This window comes from Solanum dulcamara, chromosome 6, assembly GCF_947179165.1.
Source record: "Solanum dulcamara chromosome 6, daSolDulc1.2, whole genome shotgun sequence".
Lineage (NCBI taxonomy): Eukaryota > Viridiplantae > Streptophyta > Magnoliopsida > Solanales > Solanaceae > Solanum > Solanum dulcamara.
In genome coordinates, this window is record NC_077242.1 from 69,802,624 (window position 1) to 69,827,477 (window position 24,854).

At 34.9% G+C, this 24,854-nt stretch overlaps 1 protein-coding gene and 1 long non-coding RNA gene across 3 annotated transcripts; both read right to left on the reverse strand.

Moving 5' to 3' along the window:
* Nucleotides 1–1,364: 1,364 nt before the first annotated feature.
* LOC129891343 (nucleotide pyrophosphatase/phosphodiesterase-like) lies at nt 1,365–2,928 on the reverse strand. The gene is made up of 3 exons (XM_055966660.1): nt 2,064–2,928; nt 1,819–1,944; nt 1,365–1,615 (listed from the first exon to the last, which is right to left on the reverse strand). The coding sequence occupies exons 1-3, from the start codon at nt 2,279–2,281 to the stop codon at nt 1,378–1,380; spliced, it is 582 nt and encodes a 193-aa protein (XP_055822635.1). The 5' UTR covers nt 2,282–2,928; the 3' UTR covers nt 1,365–1,377.
* An 8,490-nt stretch (nt 2,929–11,418) lies between these two features.
* LOC129891344 (uncharacterized) lies at nt 11,419–16,269 on the reverse strand. Of its 2 annotated transcripts, XR_008767176.1 has the most exons (6): nt 15,991–16,269; nt 15,103–15,272; nt 13,516–13,592; nt 12,849–12,891; nt 12,350–12,402; nt 11,419–11,955 (listed from the first exon to the last, which is right to left on the reverse strand). It is a non-coding gene; the product is annotated as an uncharacterized LOC129891344 (long non-coding RNA). The 2 variants fall into 2 exon arrangements; XR_008767175.1 differs by lacking the exon at nt 12,849–12,891 and having other exon boundaries at nt 15,991–16,268.
* Between the last annotated feature and the right edge of the window lie 8,585 nt (nt 16,270–24,854).

Here is a 24,854-nt window from a genome sequence, read left to right on the forward strand (position 1 = left end):
ATTGTTGTGGAATATAATTCTCATTCTTTGCATTTTATAGATATACAAGAAAGAGAGGGAGCGTTGGAGTTTATACATAGTGGGATCGTTTGATTGATTAGTGGATATGTAATGAGATAAGCTATGTCCACATTTTTCTTATCGGGTTTCTTATCCAAAAAAAAAAGTACACTAGAATTTGTACGTGAGGTTTAAAGGATAAGAAATAAAGTCTTGATTTTAATATGATAATTGATTAATAACTAAAGTTAAATCAAATAATAAATTGGATATAACAAAAAAAACCAGAGCTTAAGATAGTATGTATTGGTCTGGTTTCAATGATATCGACGATTTGGAGATATCAACAAGCTAGGTTGAGACGATAAGCTTGTAAGACGAATAACAAAAATAGCTTGAAAAATAAGATGATAGTATTTGGTAAAGTAAAGTATGATTTCTTATATGTTTTTTTTTTATGTTTACAAAGTGATGATTCTACAATTTATATAGGAGTCATTTTCTAGGGGTTGACTGCCTATAATTAAACATCATGACTTATAATAAATAACATAATTAATGACCTTTAAAAATACGGAGTAATGTCCGATTCTACTGGTGGGGCGGTTTCATAACGGCTAGCCTTAGCCGTAAGCCTTTCCTCCAGGTGTTTTGGTCCGATGTGGTTTTTATGGGAAAAATATTATAGACTCTTTAATACAATGTCGTTGCTTTAACTTGCTTCCATGTATTTCTTCATGATTTCGCCATGTGATTCGTCTTCTCTTTCTTTGCACAATTTCTATTATTATTCATGTGTTACGACCTGGTAATGTTTTAAATATTATTACCCCATACAGATATTTTTCCATATTTTTTAGACTTTTTTTTATTCAAAAAACGTAAATGATGAAATAAAGGAAGGAATTATTGGGGAATCACCAAAAGGAGGGTTAGAAACTTAGCCCCACGAATAATCTGTGAAAACCTTGCAAAAATCTCACTACAAGAAAGTATAGAATTTGCAACAAATCTTTAGCAACAATAATGATATTGTTGCAGTATATCAATAAATGGCAACAACTTTATATAGAGTAAATTTTTGGCCATGACTTTTTTTTTTGTTGGTAAATATTTTAATGTTGTTGCCATATTTTTTGGGTATTACAATAAATTTAAAATATTAAAGAAATTTGCAACAACGTATTTTTATTATTAAAAGTAATTCTGGTAAACTGCGGCGGCAAAATATAAGTGACGTGCATAAAACTTAAAACTTAGTGACGTGCATAAAACTTAAAACTTGTTTAGAAGTATAAAGCATACCTGATAAATTGGGCAAACTCTATCATAGTTATGGATGTGCCCGAAGATTGCCATATCAACCTTATACTTTTGTCAGAGCTTTTGCAAATGCTCTCTTCCCATGGGCTCTTCAAATGAGCCTTCCTTAGCATACCAGTCATTAGACGAGTAACCAAGAACATGATGAGCAGAGAAAATCAACCAAGGTTGTTTATGTCTATTGGCTGATGCAAAACATTGCTCGATGCACTTGTATTGTTCAGATCCCTCTCTCCAGTCATGCTCAGTGTCTATTATACAGAAGTGAAACGTGCCATAATCATCTGCATACCTGTTAACAAGATGCACACATTCATGTGAAAAATCGACACGTTGATTAAGTTAAACCTTTAGTTTGCAAGGAACAATAATAGAAAACACAGTTATAGAAACAGAAGAACGCTAATATTGAACCAAGATGAGCTTAAATGGAATGACATGGATAGTGAGGATTCATATAGCAGAACCAATAAAGTACATGCATGAATCACATACCAGAACTTAGCTCTATTTTCTGCAGGAACATAGTATAATGTTTCAGCTGGTACACCGCATTCTCCACCTGATTCTAGACCATTGTATATTGATCCACTGTTCTCCCAAGTTCTTTCATGATTACCACTATAAAACAAATTGTGGAGAGTTAGCGAAAAACAAGATATATGTGTAATACATTATCAAATAATCGAAAGCAGTCTGTCTATCTACAATCAAAAAGGTAATCTTAATGATGAACAAACCTTGCAATCATGAAAGGTACTCTCGATGTTATTGGTTCTACTTGCGCTGTAAAGTGATCCCATTTTGAGATATATCCATTTGCATAGGGGAGATCTCCAATAAGGAAAACCGCGTCAATGTTATCAAGGTCCTTAATAAGAGTGTCAGTTGTCATAAGTGAACCTGGCTGATAATCAGCATATTCATTTGAACCATCGCGCTCTTGCTGAAACAACATAAAGAATTAAGAAAAAAGTTAGAAGTACTTGTATTGTGTTAGAAGAAAAGAGTGACTCTTGTCCTGGAAATGGAGGAGATTTAAATGAATATTGCTTGCTCATAACAACTGAACTATCGTGTAACAAGTGACCCAACTTGTATGTGTATCTGCAAGTTCACAAATAAGAGCTCAAAAACGGGTGTACATGTCAATGGAAGTAACAAAAATAGACCACCAGAAAAACTTACACCACATTTGGCCACAAATCCTTCAGGAAACTTATATGTATGAATCCAGGATCACGCCAACCCACAGTTCTAGCAGGAGATCCTACAAACGCGTCCATAACATTTTTCAGTATGAATGCAAAACCAATACACCTCTGTTCCCTAGTTCTCTGCCTATGAGCCCCCACCGCCACCCAAAAAGAGCATTGTGTGCAAACATATGACAGTAGCATAAAATTGTTTCACTGATCAAAATAGAAGTGATCATACCGCACATGCTGTTTCGATGAAATGTCAGTGTCCCTGCAGGGGAACGTTGTTGCGCTTGGCCCTTCCAGCCCCATTCGACAAATGGAACATCCTCATCAATGTTGTAACCACTTGTCCTAGTAACAGTCATCTAGGAGAAGAAAGTCATAAGTTAATCGCATCATGACTTGTTACGACCAAGGGATATGAGGCTTAACAATGAGCTCTTCAATTAATCAATCACTACTACATTCAATATTGGTACTAAATCCCATAAAACATAGGTTAATAAAACATAGACTATATATATGCATATAGCAAAAGAAAAACTTACTATATCCCATGACTTCCCGAGAGCAAGACGTGGATAAAGAGGTGCTTTCGGATTGACAAATGCGATGTGATTTGAGATGGCTATCAACTTTAGCTGTAACATACATGAATCTATAAGTCCATATCCAAGTCTCATCAAAATTTCTTTTAAGACATAGGACAAACAGAAATCATATTAATAATCATTGGCATGAAGTAAACCATCCTGCAAAGCTCAAGTAATTAATTTAGCCAAATATGGTTTGAGTTCCATTGCTAATGTCTAATTATATTCACTCTCTTGGTTAGTTTAAGTAACATTTAGCAATTCTAGTGTTTGGGATTTTCAAAAAAATAATCAAAAATTAGAGCATTAAAGAAAAACAAAAACAACATACCCAATTTAATATCACAGGTGAGGTCTACTAGAGTGGGTAGTGTAATGACCCTGAAGGTCATCTTTGGTATTTTTCATAAAATGACAGTTTTGTCCCTCTCAATAGTTGCCCCGAGTCATGTTTGATCAGTATTTGAAGTTGGTTTTGTGTAATCTTTTGAAAAGCGAAGACTTTTGAAAATTTTCAAGTCTTGAAGCTTTAGTTGCTTAAAAAGTGGTATTTGATTCCATTCGGAGTTTCGGGCCTCCGAATGGAATTCTGTCGATTTCATTAGCTCTAAAATATGGAATTCGATCCAAGAGAGTTGACGGAATCAGATTTGGACTTCAGGCCTTGAGTTGAAAATTCATGAAATTTTGATCATAGATTAACTTTGGTCAACATTCAGAGATCCGATACTCGAAATGGAATTTTGAATACTCCATTGGATTCGGAAAATGATTTTATACCTAAAAGTGGTCTTGGTTGAATTTTTAGAGGTCCCGAGCGTGATTTGATATTTTGATGCCCAAAGTTAGTTTTTTGGCGACTTATCGGATTTCGGGTCAAGAAAACCTTGAATTCGAATTCCAACAGTTCCATTGAGTCCGGAACGTCGAATTTAGTGGGGTAGTATATATGATTTGTGTACATGGGGTTCCGAATGAATCCCAAGGGTCCATTCGGGACTTAGTATGGTTGTGTTTGTTGTGTTTCTGCAGCAGAGGTGACCCTCTTCACATTCGTGGCACTCCTCCAGCGTTAGCGAAGGTTCCCTTCATTGGTCTTTGCGTTCGAGGAGGTAGTGTTGCGTTCCTGGAAAAGAGGCTGGTGGAACCTTTGCGTTCGTGAGGTCTCTGCCGCGATCACGGAGGGTTGGGATTCTCTCTTTGGCAATCGCGGGCTAAGTGAGCCACAATCGTGAAGGTGTAATGATCCCTGAATAGTGTTAATTCTCCAAGCTCAGGGAATTAGGAAATATTCCACCATTTTTGTGATTTTGGAGCTCATGGGAGGCGATTTTAAAGAGAGTTTTCATGTAAAACTAGTGGGTAAGTGATTCTAAGCTATAATCTTGATTACCCATTGATTATAACTCGTTTTAAACATCAAAATTAGTGTTTTTGAATTCCAAAATTAAGGGTTTTTGTTCAAGAACTTGGGTTTGGTAAATTGATGATTGTGATTTGAAGACAACTTCGTTTTCGAAATGGTTTTCGCCAATCAGTTTCAAATACTTCAAATAATATTTTTATATAAAAATTTTCAGATTTAGACCCTGATTTTGAATCATATTTTTGAGACGTTTTGACTCATTTTTCTCGAATTTCATGTTTTTGATGTCGTTAGACTACGATTTTGATTGTGAATCATTATTTGACTAGATTGTGGTGAGTTGGAGACTATTCGGAAGGGAAAGGTTCAAATACTTGATTGATCGGTTATTGACTAAGGCAAGTAAACTTTTAAAATCCCGTAAATCTTGTATATTACTTGAATATACTTTCGTATATATATTGGAGAGTAATGAAAATAAGGTTTGCGATGATAATCATGTGAATTGTGTTTAATAAAAGATTGGAAAAAATAAAATAGTTGTGTGTGCTAAGATTTTGATCAGAAACGTGAACCTCTTGACTTGAACTTGATGTGAACTTGATGAAATGGTATGATAGAAAATTCTAAAGGTCTCTGAAGTTTGGTTACGAGTCATTCCTATGACTCGTAACATCTTCTATGGTCCGTCCTGTCAAGGTCATAAACTTGACCTTGAGGGAATTTTGAAACTTACCCTCTGAAGTCTATCTACGAGTTGTATTTATGGGTCGTCGCGAAGATTATGAGTCGTAAACTTTTACTGTAGGACCTTCCTTTGAGGTTGGTCATGATCAACTACCAAGACTCCCTCTACGACTCTTTTCTATGGGTCGTAGAAACCTCTACGGCTCGTAGAGACGATCCTAAATTTGGGTCCAGTCAACATTTTGAAGACTTCTCTTTGGTTTCCAACTTTTCGACTTCCGGAGTCTTACACATGGAACCCATACCTAAACTATTAATGTGTCAGCGTGACACCCGATTCAATAGTTAGTATGTGTCGGAATGTGACACCCGATTCAATATATGTAGCGGAACGTGACATCCGATCTAATATATATGTCGGAACGTGACACCCGATCTAATATCACAATCACAAATATAATGTGACACCCCAGAAAATTTTTTGCTAATAATCAAACATTTCTTCACGTGTGGGTAGACTCGGGCCGGAGGACTTGTAATTCTACATGTGAGTTAGGATTAATTCCTAAGTATTTGAAGTGTGTTAGATGTGTTTAGGGGTCATAAGGGATCTCTAACACCAAGTCGAGTCCAAAGAACTCCAATCGATTAAGTTTTCGGACGAGTTAGTATAAGGGTCAACTTCAAACGACCATATCTCCTAGGATATAAAGAACTGGGTGTACCACAACCTACCAAATTAAAGGTCTTTGAGTCTTCTTTCCAACGCCACCAAGATTGAAATTTTTTGAGTTCGTAGTCAAAAGTTATGACCATTTTACTACGGACTAGTACTGCAGAAATATTCAGGCCTGGGCGAAATTCAGGCTTGGCGCTCAAGTGGCGCCCCACGCCACTATAGCGCCAGAAAACAGCCTCAGTAGTTTGGGGCTTGGCGCGACGCGCCACTATTATGTGTGCAGGGTTTTAAGCCTATTTTGGCTTGGCGCTGCAGTGGCGCGACGCGCCACTATAGCGCCAGCAAGACTTTTGCCCAAATTTCTAGATTTTTGGAAGATGGGCAACTTGGACTTTTTCCAAATTATATATACACCATCCTTGAGCATTTTGGACCATTATTTTCAGCTCCTCTCTCTCTCTAAAAAGCCCTAAATATTTTCCCTCTCTTCTTCTTCTTCTTCTCCAAATCCATCTCCAACAAAGGGTGCCTTCAAGAGTTTCAAGGATTCAAGTCTTCCATTGAAGACCTAACATCAAGTTCCTTCAAAGTCTTCAAACAAGGTATGTAAGGCTAACCTAAAATATGGATTTATTTCTTCCATATGCCCATAGATGTGTTGGATAGGAGTTGTGAAAGAGTTGAACCTTCTAAGAAGGTTTTCTTGAAAGTTTTCCTAAACTATAGAATATTTTTAAGTACTATTAGTTGATTGATGATTTTAATGACTTGAGTTACTAAATAGTTGTTTTTCATATTATTAACTACAAATGTATCTTTGTATATAGATTTATAGGTATTGACGATATTTTTGGAGTTGAGTTTTGTTGAGGGTATGAGTTCATGTTTCATTCACATGAACCCAAGATGAGATTTCTTGTCATAAATGTCTTGAGGTTGAGATGGATAGTTGTGTGTATATATGTATTGATTCGAATGAAAAGAACGAATTGGTTAGTTAAGAATGTCCCTTTGCTTTTATAAAATGAACATAGGACAAAAATAAGGATTTTGGAGTAGATGTTAGATGATTGATGTGATGATGATACTTGACGATGATGTGATGATAATGTTTGATGATGATGTAAATGATAATATATGATGATGATGTTTTGATGACGATGTGAGTGATGACGTGAATGGTGTTTATTTAATATGTATAGAATGATTGATGTAGAGGTATATTGATGAAGATGTTATGTGATGAAGTGGATTGGAGTCTAATGTGATTATGTGATATGTGATTTACCTAATTTGATGTGGTTGGAGTCTTATGAGCATTTTGAAAATAAATGATTTTGAAACCATTTTTGCATAAACTATTTATACACTATTTTGAGTTTAAAGAGTAATTATTTTCATCTATGATTTGAAAAGAGTTTAAGCATGAGTTGAGTTAGAGAAGTCTTTTAATTATTTTTGAACACAAGTATTTTGAGTATAAGTGAGTTGAGTATTTTTACTTTAAAATGTCGATTTTTGAGATTGTATAGATTTTAAAGAGAAGAGTTTGATGATTTGAGATGAGTCGATTTGAAAGAAGGTCCAATGAGGCCAGATTTAATTGAGTTTTGAAAAGAGTCCAATGAAACTAAATGAGTTGATTTGAAAGAGTCCGATGAGACTGAATGAGCATTTTGAGTATTTTACTCACTTGATAGATATGAGCATATTGAGTCTTGGGAGGAGTATCGAGCACCGAATTGGGTAAGAGTATAGTCCATACTCAAACCAATAAACTACGTCGCCAAACGTAGGAGGGGATTGAACCGTTAAAGTCGGATGCTTCCCCAAAATGTTTTTCCTGACATCATAGGACTCGGTTGGATTGGATCCATGATTGGTTGATGCGTTCATACCCTGGCAAGGTATGAACGGACGCGGCAACAACGTCGGCTTGTTGTACTATCACTCGCTCATATAGTGATGGTTGTCGGTTAGAGAAACTCCCAATTTAATGGATTGTGCTTGATCTGATTGGTTTAATTGTGATTGTAGATGATTGAGTTGAATTGTAAGACATTGCATAACTTAATTTGCATATTTATTGAGTTGAGCCCTTTGAGTTGATTGTGAGTTGATTGCATTGATCGGATTTGATTAGATAAATTATGATTTGATAGTGTACGATTGGACTGGATTGGATTAGATGATAGGTTGATTGGGTTGAATGGAAGGATATATGATTGAATTGGATCGGATCGTATATGACCGGGTTGAACCGATTGTATACAATTGGATTGAATCGGATGATATATGATTCGATTGAACTGTATTGTGTATGATTGGATTGGATTGTATGATGTGTGATTGGTCTTTGTCTAGAAATGTATTCTTACTGTAGACTTATGATGTCTTATGTGAGTCTCTCCTACCTTTCTGATTCGAGATAGTTGATCCGATGTTATTCTTCCTTGAGGTATGTTTCATTCTGCTATATTACATACTCGTACATTCCATGTACTGACGTCCATTTGGACCTGCATCGTTTCATGATGCAGAGACAGGTTTAAGAGATCGTCAATAGGAGCACCATTGAGGATCTATACACACTCAGCGTATTGGTGAGTCCTCCCCTACATTCGGAGGACACCGCTTATGTAATCTTGCATCGAGTTAGCCCTTTCCATTTTTATTTGAGGTAGCCATGAACTTGTCATTGACACCAAATAGATAGTAGCGATAGAGGCTTCATAGACTAGATAGTGATGAGTCGATTGAGTATTTCTATCCTTGAGTTATTCTTGTCAAACTATTTTTAAATGACAAATATTTTAGTTGATCTGTCGGCCCATGGCCTTTATTCTTTGAGTTAGATTGATGTTTTGAGTTGCCCACCAAATATTCTCTTTATTTTTTTTGTCTTCCGCTAATTGAATGAATGAACAGATGTGTGATCAGGCTATGTGGTTCGCTTGGGAGCCAGAAATGGTTTCTGAGTGCCGGTTACGTCTAGGGTACCCTCCCGGGGCGTGACATATAATCACATCCACAACGAATAGTTCACATACTTGCACAATCAAATAACAAGTTCATTTCATGCAATTGTTCATAATTAGTCATTTCATTAGTTTCATTCTACCTTTTCCTTCATTAACAATATTTCATCAAGCCTTCCTTATTCAAGGCATCATTTTAGGTAGAGCAAGTTCAAGATTATAAATTTCACGGTCTTGGAATTTTAAACCAATCACACTACATATCAATCATTCAATCACAATAATTAAATACATAAAAAAATTCACAAGATTACTCAATCACTATCATGCACTATTAAGACTCTCTTCATGATATAGACTAAATCATAACCTACCGCCACAGGTAATCAAATAGGTTCATGGCATGAGATTTATCAACACTAGTTCACATTCGCCCTTTCTTTCATGATATGCATCGCTCAAGTAATTCACATGGAATAGCAAGCATAAACACACAATTATTTGCATAATCACATTCATCTATATACATTAATAGCCATAACCCACAAGTCTCAAGATCTCTTAATAATCCAGCAATTATCTACATTTAATCCCGTAAGGGTCATTGACCTTTTAAACAGTTTTCACCAAGGTTAATATTCAAAGATTTGATCTTTATCGCTAGTTACATAATAATCATGGCCTACATCATATATTTTCACTCTAAAAGTCAATTGACAACCATTTAACCATCAAAACTCCGTGCTCGAAGGCCTAGGAATGAAATTCTCCGTCAATCTACATTATATTAAACAATGAGAATGGATTTACAACTACTCAATTGAGAAAACCTAGCCTACCAGAGCGCCAAACAATTGTAGAAGGATTATAGCACGGTCCTTGACTTCCGAAAGGAGAAACTATGAAGACATGCCTGAAATTCATAGGTTGTGGCCTTCCTTGCGCTAGAATTCCCTTCTTCCCTTCTCTTTAAGCCTAGAGTAGCTTTTTGGAGATTTCTAGGGTAACCCTCATCTATTTTGGTACTTAGGGAAAGAAGAAGATCGTAAAAATACGCCCTTAATGAATTCTCGCCAGTCGGATCGCGCTACAGCGGCCTAGATCCCGCTCTGGCAGCTCAATCTGGACAGTGTTCAATAAAAGGGTCATAACTTTTTACTCCGGACTTTGAAAAACGCAAACTTGGTAGCATTGGAAAGAAAACTCAAAGGCCTTTAATTTGATAGGTAATTGACCCAATTCATTATAGGCTGAGAGATATGATCGTTTGAAGTTAACCTTTTAAACTCAAGTCCAAAATTAAATCGAAAAGGCACTTTCAACTTAACTTTGAGATAGGAGCATAGTACGACCTTAATTCATAGCTAATGCACTCGCATACCAAGAAATTGATCTTGACCTTATGATGAATGAGATTCGTGTACCTTTACCGCAGATATTTTTAATAACAACAGAATAAGTCATTACATCTTCTAACGCTTTCTTCATTAATTTTTCGGCGAAGGGAGAGATCTCTTTTTTAGAGGGAAGGAAGAGAGAAATTGCATATGGTGGAGATGATCAAATCGGGTGATAATGTTGTGATTTTTGACAGTGATAATGATATTAATAGGGATGTGACAGTCCTTCTTCATTGATTGATGTTCTGTTTGGTGAGAAATCAATGGTGATTTTAGAGCTTTCTTCTCACTATATTTTGGCAAAGTTGCAGTGATATGTAGGGAAGAAGGTGAGGATTTTCAATGTTGATTTTTGCATCAACAACAGAGTAAGAATAAGAAGAGGTGTGGGGTGGATGTGGGGGTGGGGGAGTGGAAGAAGGATTCTGATTTTTTTTACTTTAGTTTTTAACTCGAACGTACTTTTTTTTTTGTTTTTTTAATTCTTTTTTGTCACATCAATTTTAGGGAGACATTAATTAAATTCACTTTTAAATAGTGTATTGTATAAAATAAATCGCGATAATGTATAATTTGAATGTGTATTCACCTTTTCAAGACAAATTCAAAAGAAATTTTATGCATTCTCCCATCAACAAATTAAACAACGTCGTATTATTAGTTTACCTTTTAAATGATGCACGTGGTCATGTTGTCAACGTAACCTTTAAATTATTAGACAGGCAGATCACGTTCCATTTTATGATTTTGCCAAAGCTGGATGAGACGTAGGATGTGTCATTAAATATAAATATTTATTTTTTAATGTTTGATAAATGAGCGGAAAAATATTTGGTATTTTTTCTTCATAAAATAGATTTTATATATTTTATGAAGAAATCATATTTTTAAACTTTAAAGGAATGCACAACGTCATTTATAATCCAATTTAAGAACATAATCTTTCAAGAAATATCATGAACCAACCAAATAGAAAATTTAGCTAAATTATGATTAATAATATTTGAAAGTATTAGGTACAAAGTAAACTCGATTTAAGATAAAATATTTATCATATATCATAATCTGTAAGAAGAATTATTATTTCAATAAAAGTTTGGTCATAATATCAAGAGGATCAATTAAATCATTATTAAAGCACCAAAGAGGCGGAAAATATATTTTATTTTATCAAGATAAGTAAAAAAACGTTTTACTAACATAACTCGCTCGTTTTCCTAATTGAATTACTAACATTACATACACCTACTTGTGCACCGGTAAATAAGGGCGTCAAATGAGTTGACATTGAAAATACTAAAATGGGTTGAAATAAAAATTGAATTGAGTCATGACCTACCCAAATTTACTTTGGACTCAAATGAATTGGCCTCAATTGAACTAAAATTCGAATTGGATCATGACATTGACCCACGTAATCTCAAAAAATTTAACATACTAGATGGGCATGAACAAAACGGATTTGTCATAGTTACAAACTTGAGTATAGAAACAAAATAGCTCTATGGTTTAATGCAAAATCCCGTTCAGCCTAAAATAACTTCTTGTCTAAAATCTCTAATATATATGGACTTCGATGAGGTGCCATCCAATTGAAGCAATCCATAGAATGTCATTATTGGGGCATTCCTGCAGCACTTTGGTCATGTTCCTATGGATTCTTATTATTTCCATGGCAAGAACTTCACTAAGTGCATTCATCTTTCCTCCAAATTGAAAAGGGACACCTAATGGAAGACAAAGTAATAGTGCTTTAGGCCAAACCCATATATATGGGTATATATATATATATATATAAAATGTCTTCTCAAAATTATCAAGAAGAACAACTTATAAGATTACAACCAACCAACTGTGATTTTCCTAGAAATATAGTAAGAATATTTTATTTTCTCCTAAGCAATGAAAATAAGACCGTATGGTCTAATTGATTCTCTTCTTTAAAAATATACCAACTCTCTCTTTCAAATGAGGACATATCAAATACATAAGAGTAGAGAGAACTATTGTTTACAATCAACAGGTGTTATACATAGTCTTAAATTATAAGCAAACTAAATACTTGAAATATATAAATATGACACTATACAAAAAATGAATGTAAGAATACATATTATATACCTCTCACTAATGAATATTTCCACTGCCTCCAGCCATAGTCCCTCTAGTTTTCCCTGCAACGTAAGCCAACTTCATGGATGAGTATTTCACATTTAGGAGCTTTAAATATCAATGATCTGACCAGTTTTGGGGACTTCCACTCACAAAATTGTAAATTTTTCCAAATAAAATGCATGTCCAAACACTACTTCAAAAATTCAAGGTTTCAAGTTTTAACTTCTGACCAAAAGGGGAGCTAATAATGATGAAAGTTTCAGTTCATATTACCCATTTCTCTCAATAAGATTAGGCTTTTTTTCCGTTCGTTTTTCGTCTTTCCAACTAATCTTATCAACTACTTACACCCTGCAATACTGGAGGTTAACCTCTCTGTGAGTTGTCTACGGCTATGGCTACGTCAACGCAATGCGGCAATGTAATTTAAATTCGACTAAAGCTAACAAATTCAGAATGGAATCCTGTAACATATTAAATCATTAAGATCTTCAAAAGCCTTTACCATGAATGCAAGATCAAATGGCTCATTATGCCACTTGTAGACACTGCCAAGCAAACAAAGATACATTATATAAGAATTATCTGATTTATCACTATAGACAGGAAAGGCAACATTCCAATGCAACTAATATTAAACTGAAGCATTTACCAATTGTCTAAGCACATAGGTTTTAAACAATGTAGTTAAGAAATCTGTTTATGAATCTTTATACATACTACTTGCCTTGTATGTCAACAACAACATACCCAGTGAAATCCCACAAAGTGGGGTCTGGAGAGGGTAGAGTGTACGCAGACCTTACCACTAACTCGTGGATGTAGAGAAGCTGTTTCCGAAAGACCCTCGGCTCAAGTATATCAAACCCATGTAAAAGAAGAAAATAATTTACACATCATAGAGATTAGCTCATTGCCTTGCAGATGGTCTGGAAGCACGTTTCATTTGTATCTTGCATCATGCCCATTCAGAAAGATTTCATTATTCTCAAATTCTACAAGGTACTAATTACCATTAAACACCATATGGGTAGTACTCATTCCAAATACTGTCAATAAAATTTGCATCGCAACTATCATCATCTGATGCTAGAGTTATCAAAAGTAAATTATTTTCTAAGTATATATGATCCTAATTTATGACATAAAATTAGCGTGGAGTACAGACTTACCGTCCTATCAGACGAACTGGACAGATACCTACAAACTTGCATTGGTATTTCTAGGGAGGGAGAAAGATAAGTTGTGCCTGCACATATATGGAACACAGGAAAGAAATAAGTACTCTGATCCACAAATAACCAAAAAAAAAAAAAAGAGAGGAGGAGGAAGGGAAATTTGAAGACATTACAAATACAAGATGTCGATAATAGCAAAATCTGTCTAGAGGACTTCAATTTACAACTTGAAAAGGTTCCAGAAGATGATAGTTTCAATAATTGAGAGAAGAACTATCAAAAGACGGAAGAAGTACTCATTAGATATGCTTTAGAAACATTTTCTCAAGGAGGTGATTCCTAAGATGAAATTGTAGCAGTACATATGCTACCTACGCACCCATTTCTCAAGAACAATAGCTATTAGCTACCTGTATCTACTTTTAGTGAGTTCATATGGAGGAAAAAGAAGTATACATAACATTATTCTAAACTCCATCACTATAAATAGGAAACAAATATTTTTAGACACAAACAAGGAGACATATGAATAAGTTGACTCAAAGTCATATGGATCTTGTGTTTTACGTCATAGTACTATCTTTTCTTTAATAGCTTGAAACTTTGAAGTTGATTGTATTCTTCTCCATTATAAGTGGCTCATGTAATAGAGAGTAGCTAATCATTAAACATATAATTACAACTCGATATCAATAAAAGAAGGGGAAAAGAGTAAAGAGTTAATCCAATATAAATCGAAGAGAGAATGTAACCATTCATCGCATTATTGCTTCCTAGATTTTTCACTGCACTAAAGGAATAACAGTCTTAACTCTTAAATTAATATTGTCTTTTTTCGCAAGTCATGAACTTTAATTGAGCTATTGTAACTGTCATCGATAAATATCAATAGGTTAACTGAAGTACAAAACAGAAAAGAGACATCATACAACTATGTGTTTTATTTTCTAATATCTTATTTGAGCATTGATTATGTCCTCTGATAAGCTAAATTGAAGTAAATGAAATATGTCATGCACCACACTGCAAATTCAAATAGGTAGACACCATTGAATTCACAATTTTTATTTGGTAATAATGAATATTCTCAGTTTTGAATTGGATAAAATTACTCATATTGAAATGTAGTATGAATTTTACTAAGCAATAATGCATTTTTGCTATTCTCAGTGGCAGCAATAGGAGCAAGCAAAGGATGGAAAGATAAACAAATAGACAACTATAGTTTAAAAAAATGCATATCCACAACTAAGACTGTAAATTATAAAGTATAAAAAGAAAAGAGACAAAAAATGCAATTATAGAACGATGGAAATATTAGTAATCAAACCATCAGTTTAAGATGACAATCATGAATAATTGGCTATTTTAATAGTTCTTATTAACATATTGGGATATTTCTCGAGTCTCTTGTCTAGCTGACCAAATAAATTAGCTTCTATTATTATTATTGACGTTATGTCACTGAAATTTCCAGAATCAAGTTTCCAATGTTCAATCCGTAAAAAAACAACTTAAAATCAATATCCTTTAGGAGGTAGAGATTTCAATGGAATAATTGTTCAAGTCAAGAAATCTTACTCTGCTCCACGAAATAAGCAAAACAAACATTTGCTTCCTTGAGAATTCCATGGATCCTTCAGCCCTGAAGTCCTATGAATTGCAGCAATTTTTCACTCGAGAAGGAAAGGGCCATGGACAGTGAAATAATTGCATAGCTTACAAACCCTTGTTGGGGTAAATGCATCACACTGAAAAAGTATGTCATTAGCATTCTGTAGGCATTTCTATTAGGCAATTTATACATGTTAAATTTCATCAGTTAGGCTGCAGGAAGATATTTACCAACTCTGTTAAAACATATGAATAAAACTAATTAGTATCGGACACAACTATGCAAAACAAAGGTAGTGAAAGGCAAAGATAAATGTCAATATACAGAACTTTAAGGTAATTAGTAATCCAATAGCATGAATTACACTAAGACTATCCAACCTTAATCTATTTCTAAGAGGAATCTGTTTGAATTATGATTAATCGCCATGACAATTCACTCAGTTGTCGCTAATTTAACACCTTGAAGCAATCTGTTACTAAGTATATTTGTACCGTTGTTCGTAGACTCCAGCTATTTGACAACCCAAAGATATAGATTTCACGGCTTTATCTGAGAAGTACAAGTTATAGTTTTCGCAACAATTTTCAACACATATTTTTAGCAAACATTGAGAATTCAGAAAAATTATTGTTATTGATATATAAGGAGAATCCAAAGCAGATAAGGAAAGATTCCTTATTTCTAGCTACTAAATTTGTTCTTTAATTTTCGCACAGCTGAAACAATAGTCATTCAGAGTGGTGAAATAGCGAATGTGAATAAGGAGAACTAAAAGAGGGAAAAGAGATGAGAGAGCAGATATTTCTAGACATAGGTTTAACAGACCATAACCAACGGATTAGACTAATTACCTTGTGCAGTAATTCGATATTGGAAGGCCTGCATCATTGAATCGTCCTTCTGAATCCAACTGGCGGAGTTGGAGGCATTGCAGCCTTGCGTAACCACAATTCACAGCGGCCCCGTATCAATTAAATCTAACAGTTAGCGCTATGGCGCTGAAAGAGGTCGTTCCTGAATGCTCTTCTGTTTTGGATTTGGAGAATTGCGGATGTTTCTACTTCTGTTTTGGAGAAGAAAGTATGCTTCTAGACAATTCTGTCCTTGGTCGTCCTCTCAAGTTCACATTTCTATAATTTTCTATAATATAATAATTATTATGAAATAAATTAACGTAGCAAAAACAAGAAGGAAAGCACAAATTAAAAAGAAATGCAGAGAGAGATAATTGTATTTTTTTTATCTGTGTTATGAATTGCACACGGACATTGGCTATTTATAGTCAAAATAAAGTAGGAAAAATTGAGTAAAATATGTTAGTGGGAAACAATGGAGGTGGGGGAAAAGTTATATAATGACATCCACTCATTATTCTCACAACACTCCTCCTTGGATATCCATGTATAGAAAAATAAATATATATAGTTATTTCCAATACGTATTGATTGCTGACTCATTAAAAACATTGCTAGGAAAAATTAGTGGAACAAAATCTAGACTAAGAAAAAAAAATTGCAGAGCGTATTATACTCCCCTGATGAAGCCATCATTTAATATTTCGAAGATGACGTATTCCAATCTTGTATCTCAATTTCTCAAAGGTTGAAGTTGGCAATGCATTGGTGAACATATCTACTAAATTATTACTTGAACGAACTTGTTGAACATCTATTTCACCTTTCTTTTGAAGATCATGGGTAAAGAAGAATTTTGCTGAAACATGTTTTGTTCTATCTCCTTTGATATATCCTCCCTTTAATTGAGCTATACATGCAGCATTGTCTTCATACAATATTGTTGGAGCGTCTCTTGTCAAAGAAAGGTCACATGTTTCTTGAATGTGTTGAGTTATTGATCTTAACCAAATGCATTCTTGACTTGCTTCATGAATGGCTATTATCTCTGCATGATTTGAAGAAGTGGTAACCATAGTTTGCTTTGTTAAACGCCATGATATAGCTGTACCACCACATGTAAATAAGTAGCCCGTCTGCGATCGACCTTTATGGAGATCAGATAAATATCTTGCATCTGCATAACCAATCAATTCTGACATAGATTCATTTGAGTAAAAATAATCCCATATCTGTGATATCTGAATATATGCTTAATTTTATTTCAGTATCTTCGCAGAACTAAATTTTTCTAACAAGTTTATAGAAAAAGCTATATTTGGTCTAGAATTGTTGGGAAGATACATTAATGCACCAATTGCACTAAGATATGGTATTTTAGCACCAATAAGCTCTTCACCATTTTCATGAGGTCGAAATGGATCTTTATTAATATCAAGAGATCTCACAACCATTAGGGTACTCAGTGGGTGTGCTTTATTCATGTAAAATATCTTTAAGATATTTTTTGTATATGTTGATTGATGGACAAATATCTCATTTGCAAAATATTTAATTTGTAGACCAAGACAAAATTTTATCTTTTTGAGGTCTTTCATTTCAAATTCTTTTTTCAGACATTTTATAACCTTTGAAAGTTTTTCAGGAGTTTCGATAATTTCCAATCATCAACATATACGGCTATTATGACAAATTCAGATTCATACATTTTCATAAAGATACAAGGGCAAATCGAATCATTTTTATATCCTTCTTTTAGCAAATATTCGCTAAGATGATTGTACTACATTTTGCCCTAATTGTTTTAGCTCATATAAAAAAATTTGAAGTTTTATTGAACAAGTTTTCCGGGAATCTTTATATATTTCAGGCATTTTAAATCCTTTAGGAATTTTCATAAAAATATCGTTATCTAGAGAGCCATCTAAATAGGCTGTAACGACATCAATCAGATGCATGCTAAGTTTTTCATGAACTTCCAGATTTATAAAATACCTGAAAGTGATTACATGCACCACAGGAGAATATGTTTCCATATAATTAATGCCAGGTCTTTGCGAAAATCCTTGTGTCACAAGCCGTGTTTTATATCTTACGACTTTATTTTTCTCATTTCTTTTTCGCACAAAGACCCATTTGTACCTCACTAGTTTTATACATTCAGATGTTCGGACTATTAGTCCGAAAACTTCACTTTTTTCAAGCGAAGTTAATTCAACTTGAATTGCATCTTTCCATTTTGGCCAATCATTCCTCTGTCTACATTCATCGACAAATTTTGGTTCAAGATCTCCATTTTGTTGCATTATTTCAATAGCAACATTATTTTTCTTGATAAGACATAGTTTATTGAAATTTCTTCATCATTTTCAGGCGCCTTAACCTCTTCCATGGTTTTATCAATTGTTATGTCTCCTCTCTCTTCTTGAGCAGGTTATTTCATATCATGACCATCTTGATTGTTTGCTCTTTTTCTTTTTCGAGGATTTGTATCTTTGGAACCAATCAATCTACCACTTTTTAAATGTGGTTTAGACTCATTTTGATTAATTAATTATCCTACTAGGACATCAACTCGAATTGGAGCATTAACAACTGGAATATGAGTTTGGTAACTCTTGATAGGTTAGTGAATGCATCTGGCAGTTGATTTGCAATATTTTGCAAATAAATTATGTTTTGAAATTCCAGTTCACATGTATTTGTATGAGGATCTAAATGAGATAGTGATAATGTATTCCAATCTATTTCCTTTTTCAACTGCTTATCTTCTCCCCCTAATGCTGGGTATACTGATTCATCAAAATAACAATCAACAAATCTTGCAGTAAATAAATCTCCAGTCATAGGTTTATGATAGAAGGAGATTCATACCCAACATATATCCCCAATATTCTTTGGGGTCCCATCTTTGTGCGTTATGGTGGAGAAATTGGAACATATACTGCACATCCAAATATTCTAAGATGGGAAATGTTCAGCTTCTGACCAAAAGCCAATTGTAATGGGGAGACATTATGATAACTTGTGGGTCTGATCCGCACAAAATTTATTGCATGTAAAGTAGCACGACCCCATAATAAAATGGAGAGTTTTGGTCTCATAAGCATTAGTCTAGCAATTAATTGAAGACGTTTAATTAATGATTTTGTTAGACCATTTTGAGTATGAACATGAGCAACCGGATGCTCAACTGTTATCCCAGTGGACAAACAATAATCATTAAATATCTGAGATATGAACTCGCCAGCATTATCAAGACGAATTTTCTTTATTGCATAATCTGGAAATTGTACTTCTAACTTAATTATTTGAGCAAGTAATTTCGCAAATGCCATATTACGATTTCATAATAAGCACACGTGTGACCATCTTGTAGATGCATCTATTAAAACCATATAATATTTAATGATTACTGATGGTCTAGTAATCAATTTTCCTTAAAAACATGAAGCATAAGAAAATTCTTCAAATTGAAGAATCTTTTGGTTCTTCAAATTAAAGAATCTTTTGGTTCTTCAAAGAGTGTCCATGTGAACTCTCAATTATTTTTCGCATCATATTAGAACCGAGATGGCCCAATCGATCATGCCAAATGATAAAATAAAATCATGCTAATACTTGTGAAGTATAAGACGGATGAAAGAGCGGGTAATTTTTCATGTATAAACTTCTTGCCCGATATTATTATAGTAATGTAAATATATTCATTATTTTATCATTTGTAGTTTCAATATGATAACCATTTTAACGAATGTCTTTGAAACTTAATAAGTTTTTGTGAGACTTACTACAATATAATGTTTTATTAATTATTAAATTTGTTCTTCCGATAAGTACAACTTTAGCTTTTCTGGATCCTTCAATTACTCTTGTGCTATCAGATATTGTATTAACATTAGTTTTTTTCATAATCAAACAAGAGAAATATTTTTTATCTGTTAAAATAGTCTGTGTTGTGGCACTATCAATAAGATACATATCTTCATAATTGATTTTGAATTCAACTAATGACTGAAAATTTCCATATTCTGATATAGAAGTTAATTTTTCTGGGAAAAATTAGAGCTTCGTATTGATAATGTATTATGAAATAAATTAACTTAGTAAAATAAGAAGGAAAGCAGAAATTAGAAAGAAATGCAGAGATAGATAGTTGTATTTTTCCAATCTGTGTTATGAATTGCACACAGACTAGATCGCTCAACACCTGCGACACAAACTCATTTTGGCTATTTATATCCAAAATAAAGTAGGAAAAGCTGAGTAAAATATGTAAGTGGGAAACAATGGAGGTGGGGGAAAAGTTATATAATGACATTCACTCATTATTCTCACAACAATAATTACTATTTACCTTTTTATAACCACAACTTGAATTTCAACTCAAGAAAATAAAAATAAAAATTTACAAATGGATAGTTTAATCCTAAAAGATATAAAATAGATCGTAATTCATATCTTTAATATGAGAACATACATTACACTAATACAAATAAAGAGAATTAAAACAGGTTGAAATTGGAGATTAAATTGGGCTCAATTAAAGATTTTTTTAAAATGGATTAAGTCTTGAATTGGTTGAGATTGAATCCAATACAAATTATCTTGAGCCCAACCCATAAAAGTTTGGCCGGGTGATCTTGGGCGCATTTATGAGCCCACGTGCCATGTTTACCCATATTTATAGATGTTTTGAGAAGATGTTGGAGCTAAAAGGTGTGTTTTGAATGAAATACCAATCAAGTGTGAACTAAGGTATGTGTTTAAGTAAATGAAGGAAGTTTGGAGAAGCACAAGAAAGAAGGGAGAAAAATTCTCTGCAGGCACTATAAGGGCGCGCTGCGCCAACAGGCAAACTTCAGAGACATGATTCAGGCGCTGCAGCGGCGCGCCGTGCCAGGAGGAAAACTACAAATTCTTTGCAGGCGCTATAAGGGCGCATCGCTCCAACATGAAAAATTCAGAGACATATTCCAGGCGCTATAATGGCGTAACTTTTTATTTGTTTATTTTTCTGGGTCCGACAATAATTGAAGGAGGGCATTTAAATAGATTTTTAGGGCTTATGAGAAGGAGCAGCCGCGTTTTGGATTTGAAAAAGAAGTAAGAGCAAGAAGTTCATGTTACACCCTACACTCTCGAGCTCAAAATGTATCTTAAGTTCCTTAGACATTATCATGTTAGCCGTATAAGCTACTACACTATCAAATGACGCTAAGTAAAGGAGAATGAGATACCCCATAGTAGGGAAGGTTGGAAAGAGAGTCATAAGAATCCAGAAGCAATTGGAGGCCAAGAAATGAATCATAGGACTTGATTTACCTACGTAAGCTAATAATTTAGAAGTCCTATACACTTGAGTTACTTAAAGACATATCAAGCTTACGTAGTATGAATTACACAGGTTTTTAAAATAAGACGAGATTACGAACCCACAAAGAAGGGGAAAAGATGACACGTGGAAGCCAATGGAGGAGCGACACATGGCAGCACCTCAAGCAAGCAGGTGACCCACCTACTTGGGAGGTGGGGCCCGCAAGGACACATGGTAGCCCCTCCTTGATGGCATGGATTCGAGGCCCAATAGGGGCTGGACACGTGTCCCCCTTAGGGGATGACACGTTTCACCCCCTAGGACCACCTAAATATATGTATATATGACTAATAGCTTCAGTTCTGATCCAAAAAAAATAGCCAAAGCAAAGGAAGCAAAACCCTAAGTCTAGAGAGAAAAAGAGGACGGCTAGGAGAGAAAAATAGGTACGTTCTAATTTTGCTCCATAAATTAATTATTTAAGGTATCCTACGGTGGTATAATGGTGTTTAACAACGTAAAAATCCTATTTGGGGAAGAAAAAACGAGTAACAAGCAGCCACAACATTTCAGCCGCGTCAAGGAGGTTCCGAAGTTAATTTTCAGCATGTTTGGAAAGCCATTTGATAAGCTATGGATTGATTCTCTTCTCCCACATGTTATTAAGGGTTTGTATATGTTATGAGGGTGTTAATAATGTAAATTTAAGGTTTGGAGCAGCACCAAACGGACAGCAACCAGTCCAGTCCGTTTCAGCACATCAAGAGATTTTTCGAGGCGGGTTTTGGCGAGTTTTGGCCAATTTAGGGAAAGGTAAGGTCTTCCCTTATAATTTTAAGTTTATGGTATTGTTATGTAGTGTATTATATACCTTTTATACTGCTGCAAGTATAAAAAAGGTCGTGGAAATTCTCGACGATAGAAACAATCAAAATTGAAGTCGTCGTAGTTAAATTATAGTCAAAATGAGGCGTTGTGTGTGTGGAGGCTGCTGCTGGTTGTGTGGTGTGTGTTTCAGGTCCTAAATGTATCCTAAAATAGGTGGGGGAGATTCTGGTTGTAGCCACATTCCCCTCTGCTTCGTACGGTTAAAGGTTTCGCAAAATAAAAACTAGAAACCCTATTTTGGATATCATAATTTCGAGCGAGTCGTTCGGAGGTTGTATTGTATAATATTGCCATGTTTTATATATATATGAGCTTCTGTTTATGTTTTTGTTTGGCTGTAGGTATTAGGGACATAATTGAAAATTTGGATAGGGCACATTATAGAGGAGGTACTGTCCGATTTCCGTTAACTTCTTAACTAGTTAAAGACTAGTCGAGACTAGTCGAGAAGGGAGAATAAGGAATTGATTCCTATGGGTTCTTGGTTGTGGATTTAGGAACTGGAAAGTCAAAAGTTACTAACCTTAGTATTACTTCCGTGTTAAATAGGTTAAAGGAGTACCGAAGCGAGTCTGGATGTGACTAACCAATAACAGGTATGTAGAGCTATTCTTCTTTTCTTTTGGCATGTCTTAGGTATAAGTTATGAATGGTTTGTATATGAAATGTGGGTATAATTCCACTCGTGAAACTCCAGGTGTAATTCATAAACTTTATTCACTTTGTGATGTTAAGACGCCTGTAATAGTTGAGTTATTGCCTTTTAAGGCTGCTAGATCATGAATAGTAGTATATGTAGAGCCTGTCTGTTCTTCCTTTTTGAAGGTCTTAAGTATAAATGTAATAGCATATGATGAGGTGGAGGTAGTTCCAGTTATAAGCTCTAGGTATAACTTGTGACTTTTATTTACTACTTGGTATTAAAATTCTTAAAATAGTTGAACTACCCTCGAGTCTCTTATCTGCTGAATAATACTTGAATGTGCCAGCTCCTATTCCTAAAGTCTCTGCGACGACAAATGTCTCTACTTCCATAAGCTGTTTAACCTTGTCTCGATACACGTCTACGATTCCTGAAACTCCAGTTGATATGCTCTGTAACGATGCTTAGAAGATACTTAAGACGATTACTACTCTGATCTTCAGGTGACGATTCACTTGACTATTTCATTGAGTCTCAAATGATGACTTAGTTGCATATAGTTTCTCACTACTCTACTCGAGCACCCTGTAACCCATTTTCCTCCGAGTCCCATGAGAGGGCCGGGAATACGGTCGTGCCTAGTTTTACTATTTATTCACCGAGTCTCAGGCCGGCTATATATACGTAGAAGTATACAAGGATGAGGTGCCGTATACGATGAAGTGAAGTATACGATGATGCCATATGTGATGATGCTCGTCACCGCATCTCGGGATGGATATATATATATATATATATGATGATATAATGGAAAATGTGGATTGAGCCGTATGTTCTTCGACATTATTTTAAATTATGGATTGGGCCGAACGTTCCTCGGCATATTTTACTGTATGATGATAGTACGCTATAGATGTACACTACTCTTTCATCGAGTCCCTCACTAAAGGGTCGGATACTTTATGTAGGCATGCATATGAAAATATAGGGATATATTTGTGACCCCGAGCCTAGAGTGGACCGGATATACTGTGATGACATACGAGATTATATTGTATATGATGATATGATACCGTATACGATGATATGATAAAATGATATACATGATGATATGACAACAAATGATTATGATGAAACGATTATGATACCAAGTTCACTAGAGGGCCGGGTACAGGGTATGATAAGGTATATGACTGCATGTCCTAAGTTGCAGGTATAGTAATCTGTTAATTGTTATACATGTTTTTTGTATCCCCATTTCAGTTGTTGTTTCAGTTATGATATGTTATGCTTTATATACTCAGTACATATGTCATACTGACCCCCCGTTCTCTGGGGGGCTGCGTTTCATACCCACAGGTACAGATGTTCATGTTGGAGATCCGCTAGCTTAGGGTTTCCACTCAGCTATGTTGGACGTGTTCCGCTGTTCCAGAGCTTTAGTGTTGATGCTGGTCATTGATGTATATTTTTATTTATTCAAGGGTACGGCGGGAGCCCTGTCCCACTATATGATATAGTTATTACTCTTAGAGGTTTGTATACATGTGTATGTGGGTTATTTATTAGTTTGTTTCAGTTGGGCTTATACGACGTATTGCAAATGTTTTCGTGGTATGGCAGCCTCGTCGGCTCGCGTGCCCTTTCCTGTTATAATACAGGTGAATGAGGCTACAGGTTCCTAAAAAAAGGTTTTTGACCCATTGGGGTTTGTATATAGTATCACATCACACACAGTTCAACTTAAGGGTAGCTGATAGATACGCATAAAGGGGTCCAAGTCGGACCCCAGTCGCGGCCTATGGGGTTGGGTCATGACAGAAGTGGTATTAGAGCAGTTCATCCTTGGAATATCTACAGACCGTGTCTAGTAGAGTCTTTTTTATCGGTGTGTTGTCCACTACATCTTTAGATAGGAGGCTACAAGACATTTAGGATGTTACTTTCTCTCATATCTAAGATCGTGCGATATAGCCGAGTCATAAAGAACGAAATCCCTCATACTAACTTGTA

Coding starts and splice junctions, on each gene's coding strand:
- LOC129891343 (XM_055966660.1), bottom strand. CDS start 2,281: ATGTTGTTTCAGCAAGAGCGCGATGGTTCAAATGAATATGCTGATTAT. Junction 1,945..2,063: donor GTACCTTTCATGATTGCAAG/GTTTGTTCATCA, acceptor TTTGTTTTATAG/TGGTAATCATGAAAGAACTT. Junction 1,616..1,818: donor GAAAATAGAGCTAAGTTCTG/GTATGTGATTCA, acceptor TCTTGTTAACAG/GTATGCAGATGATTATGGCA.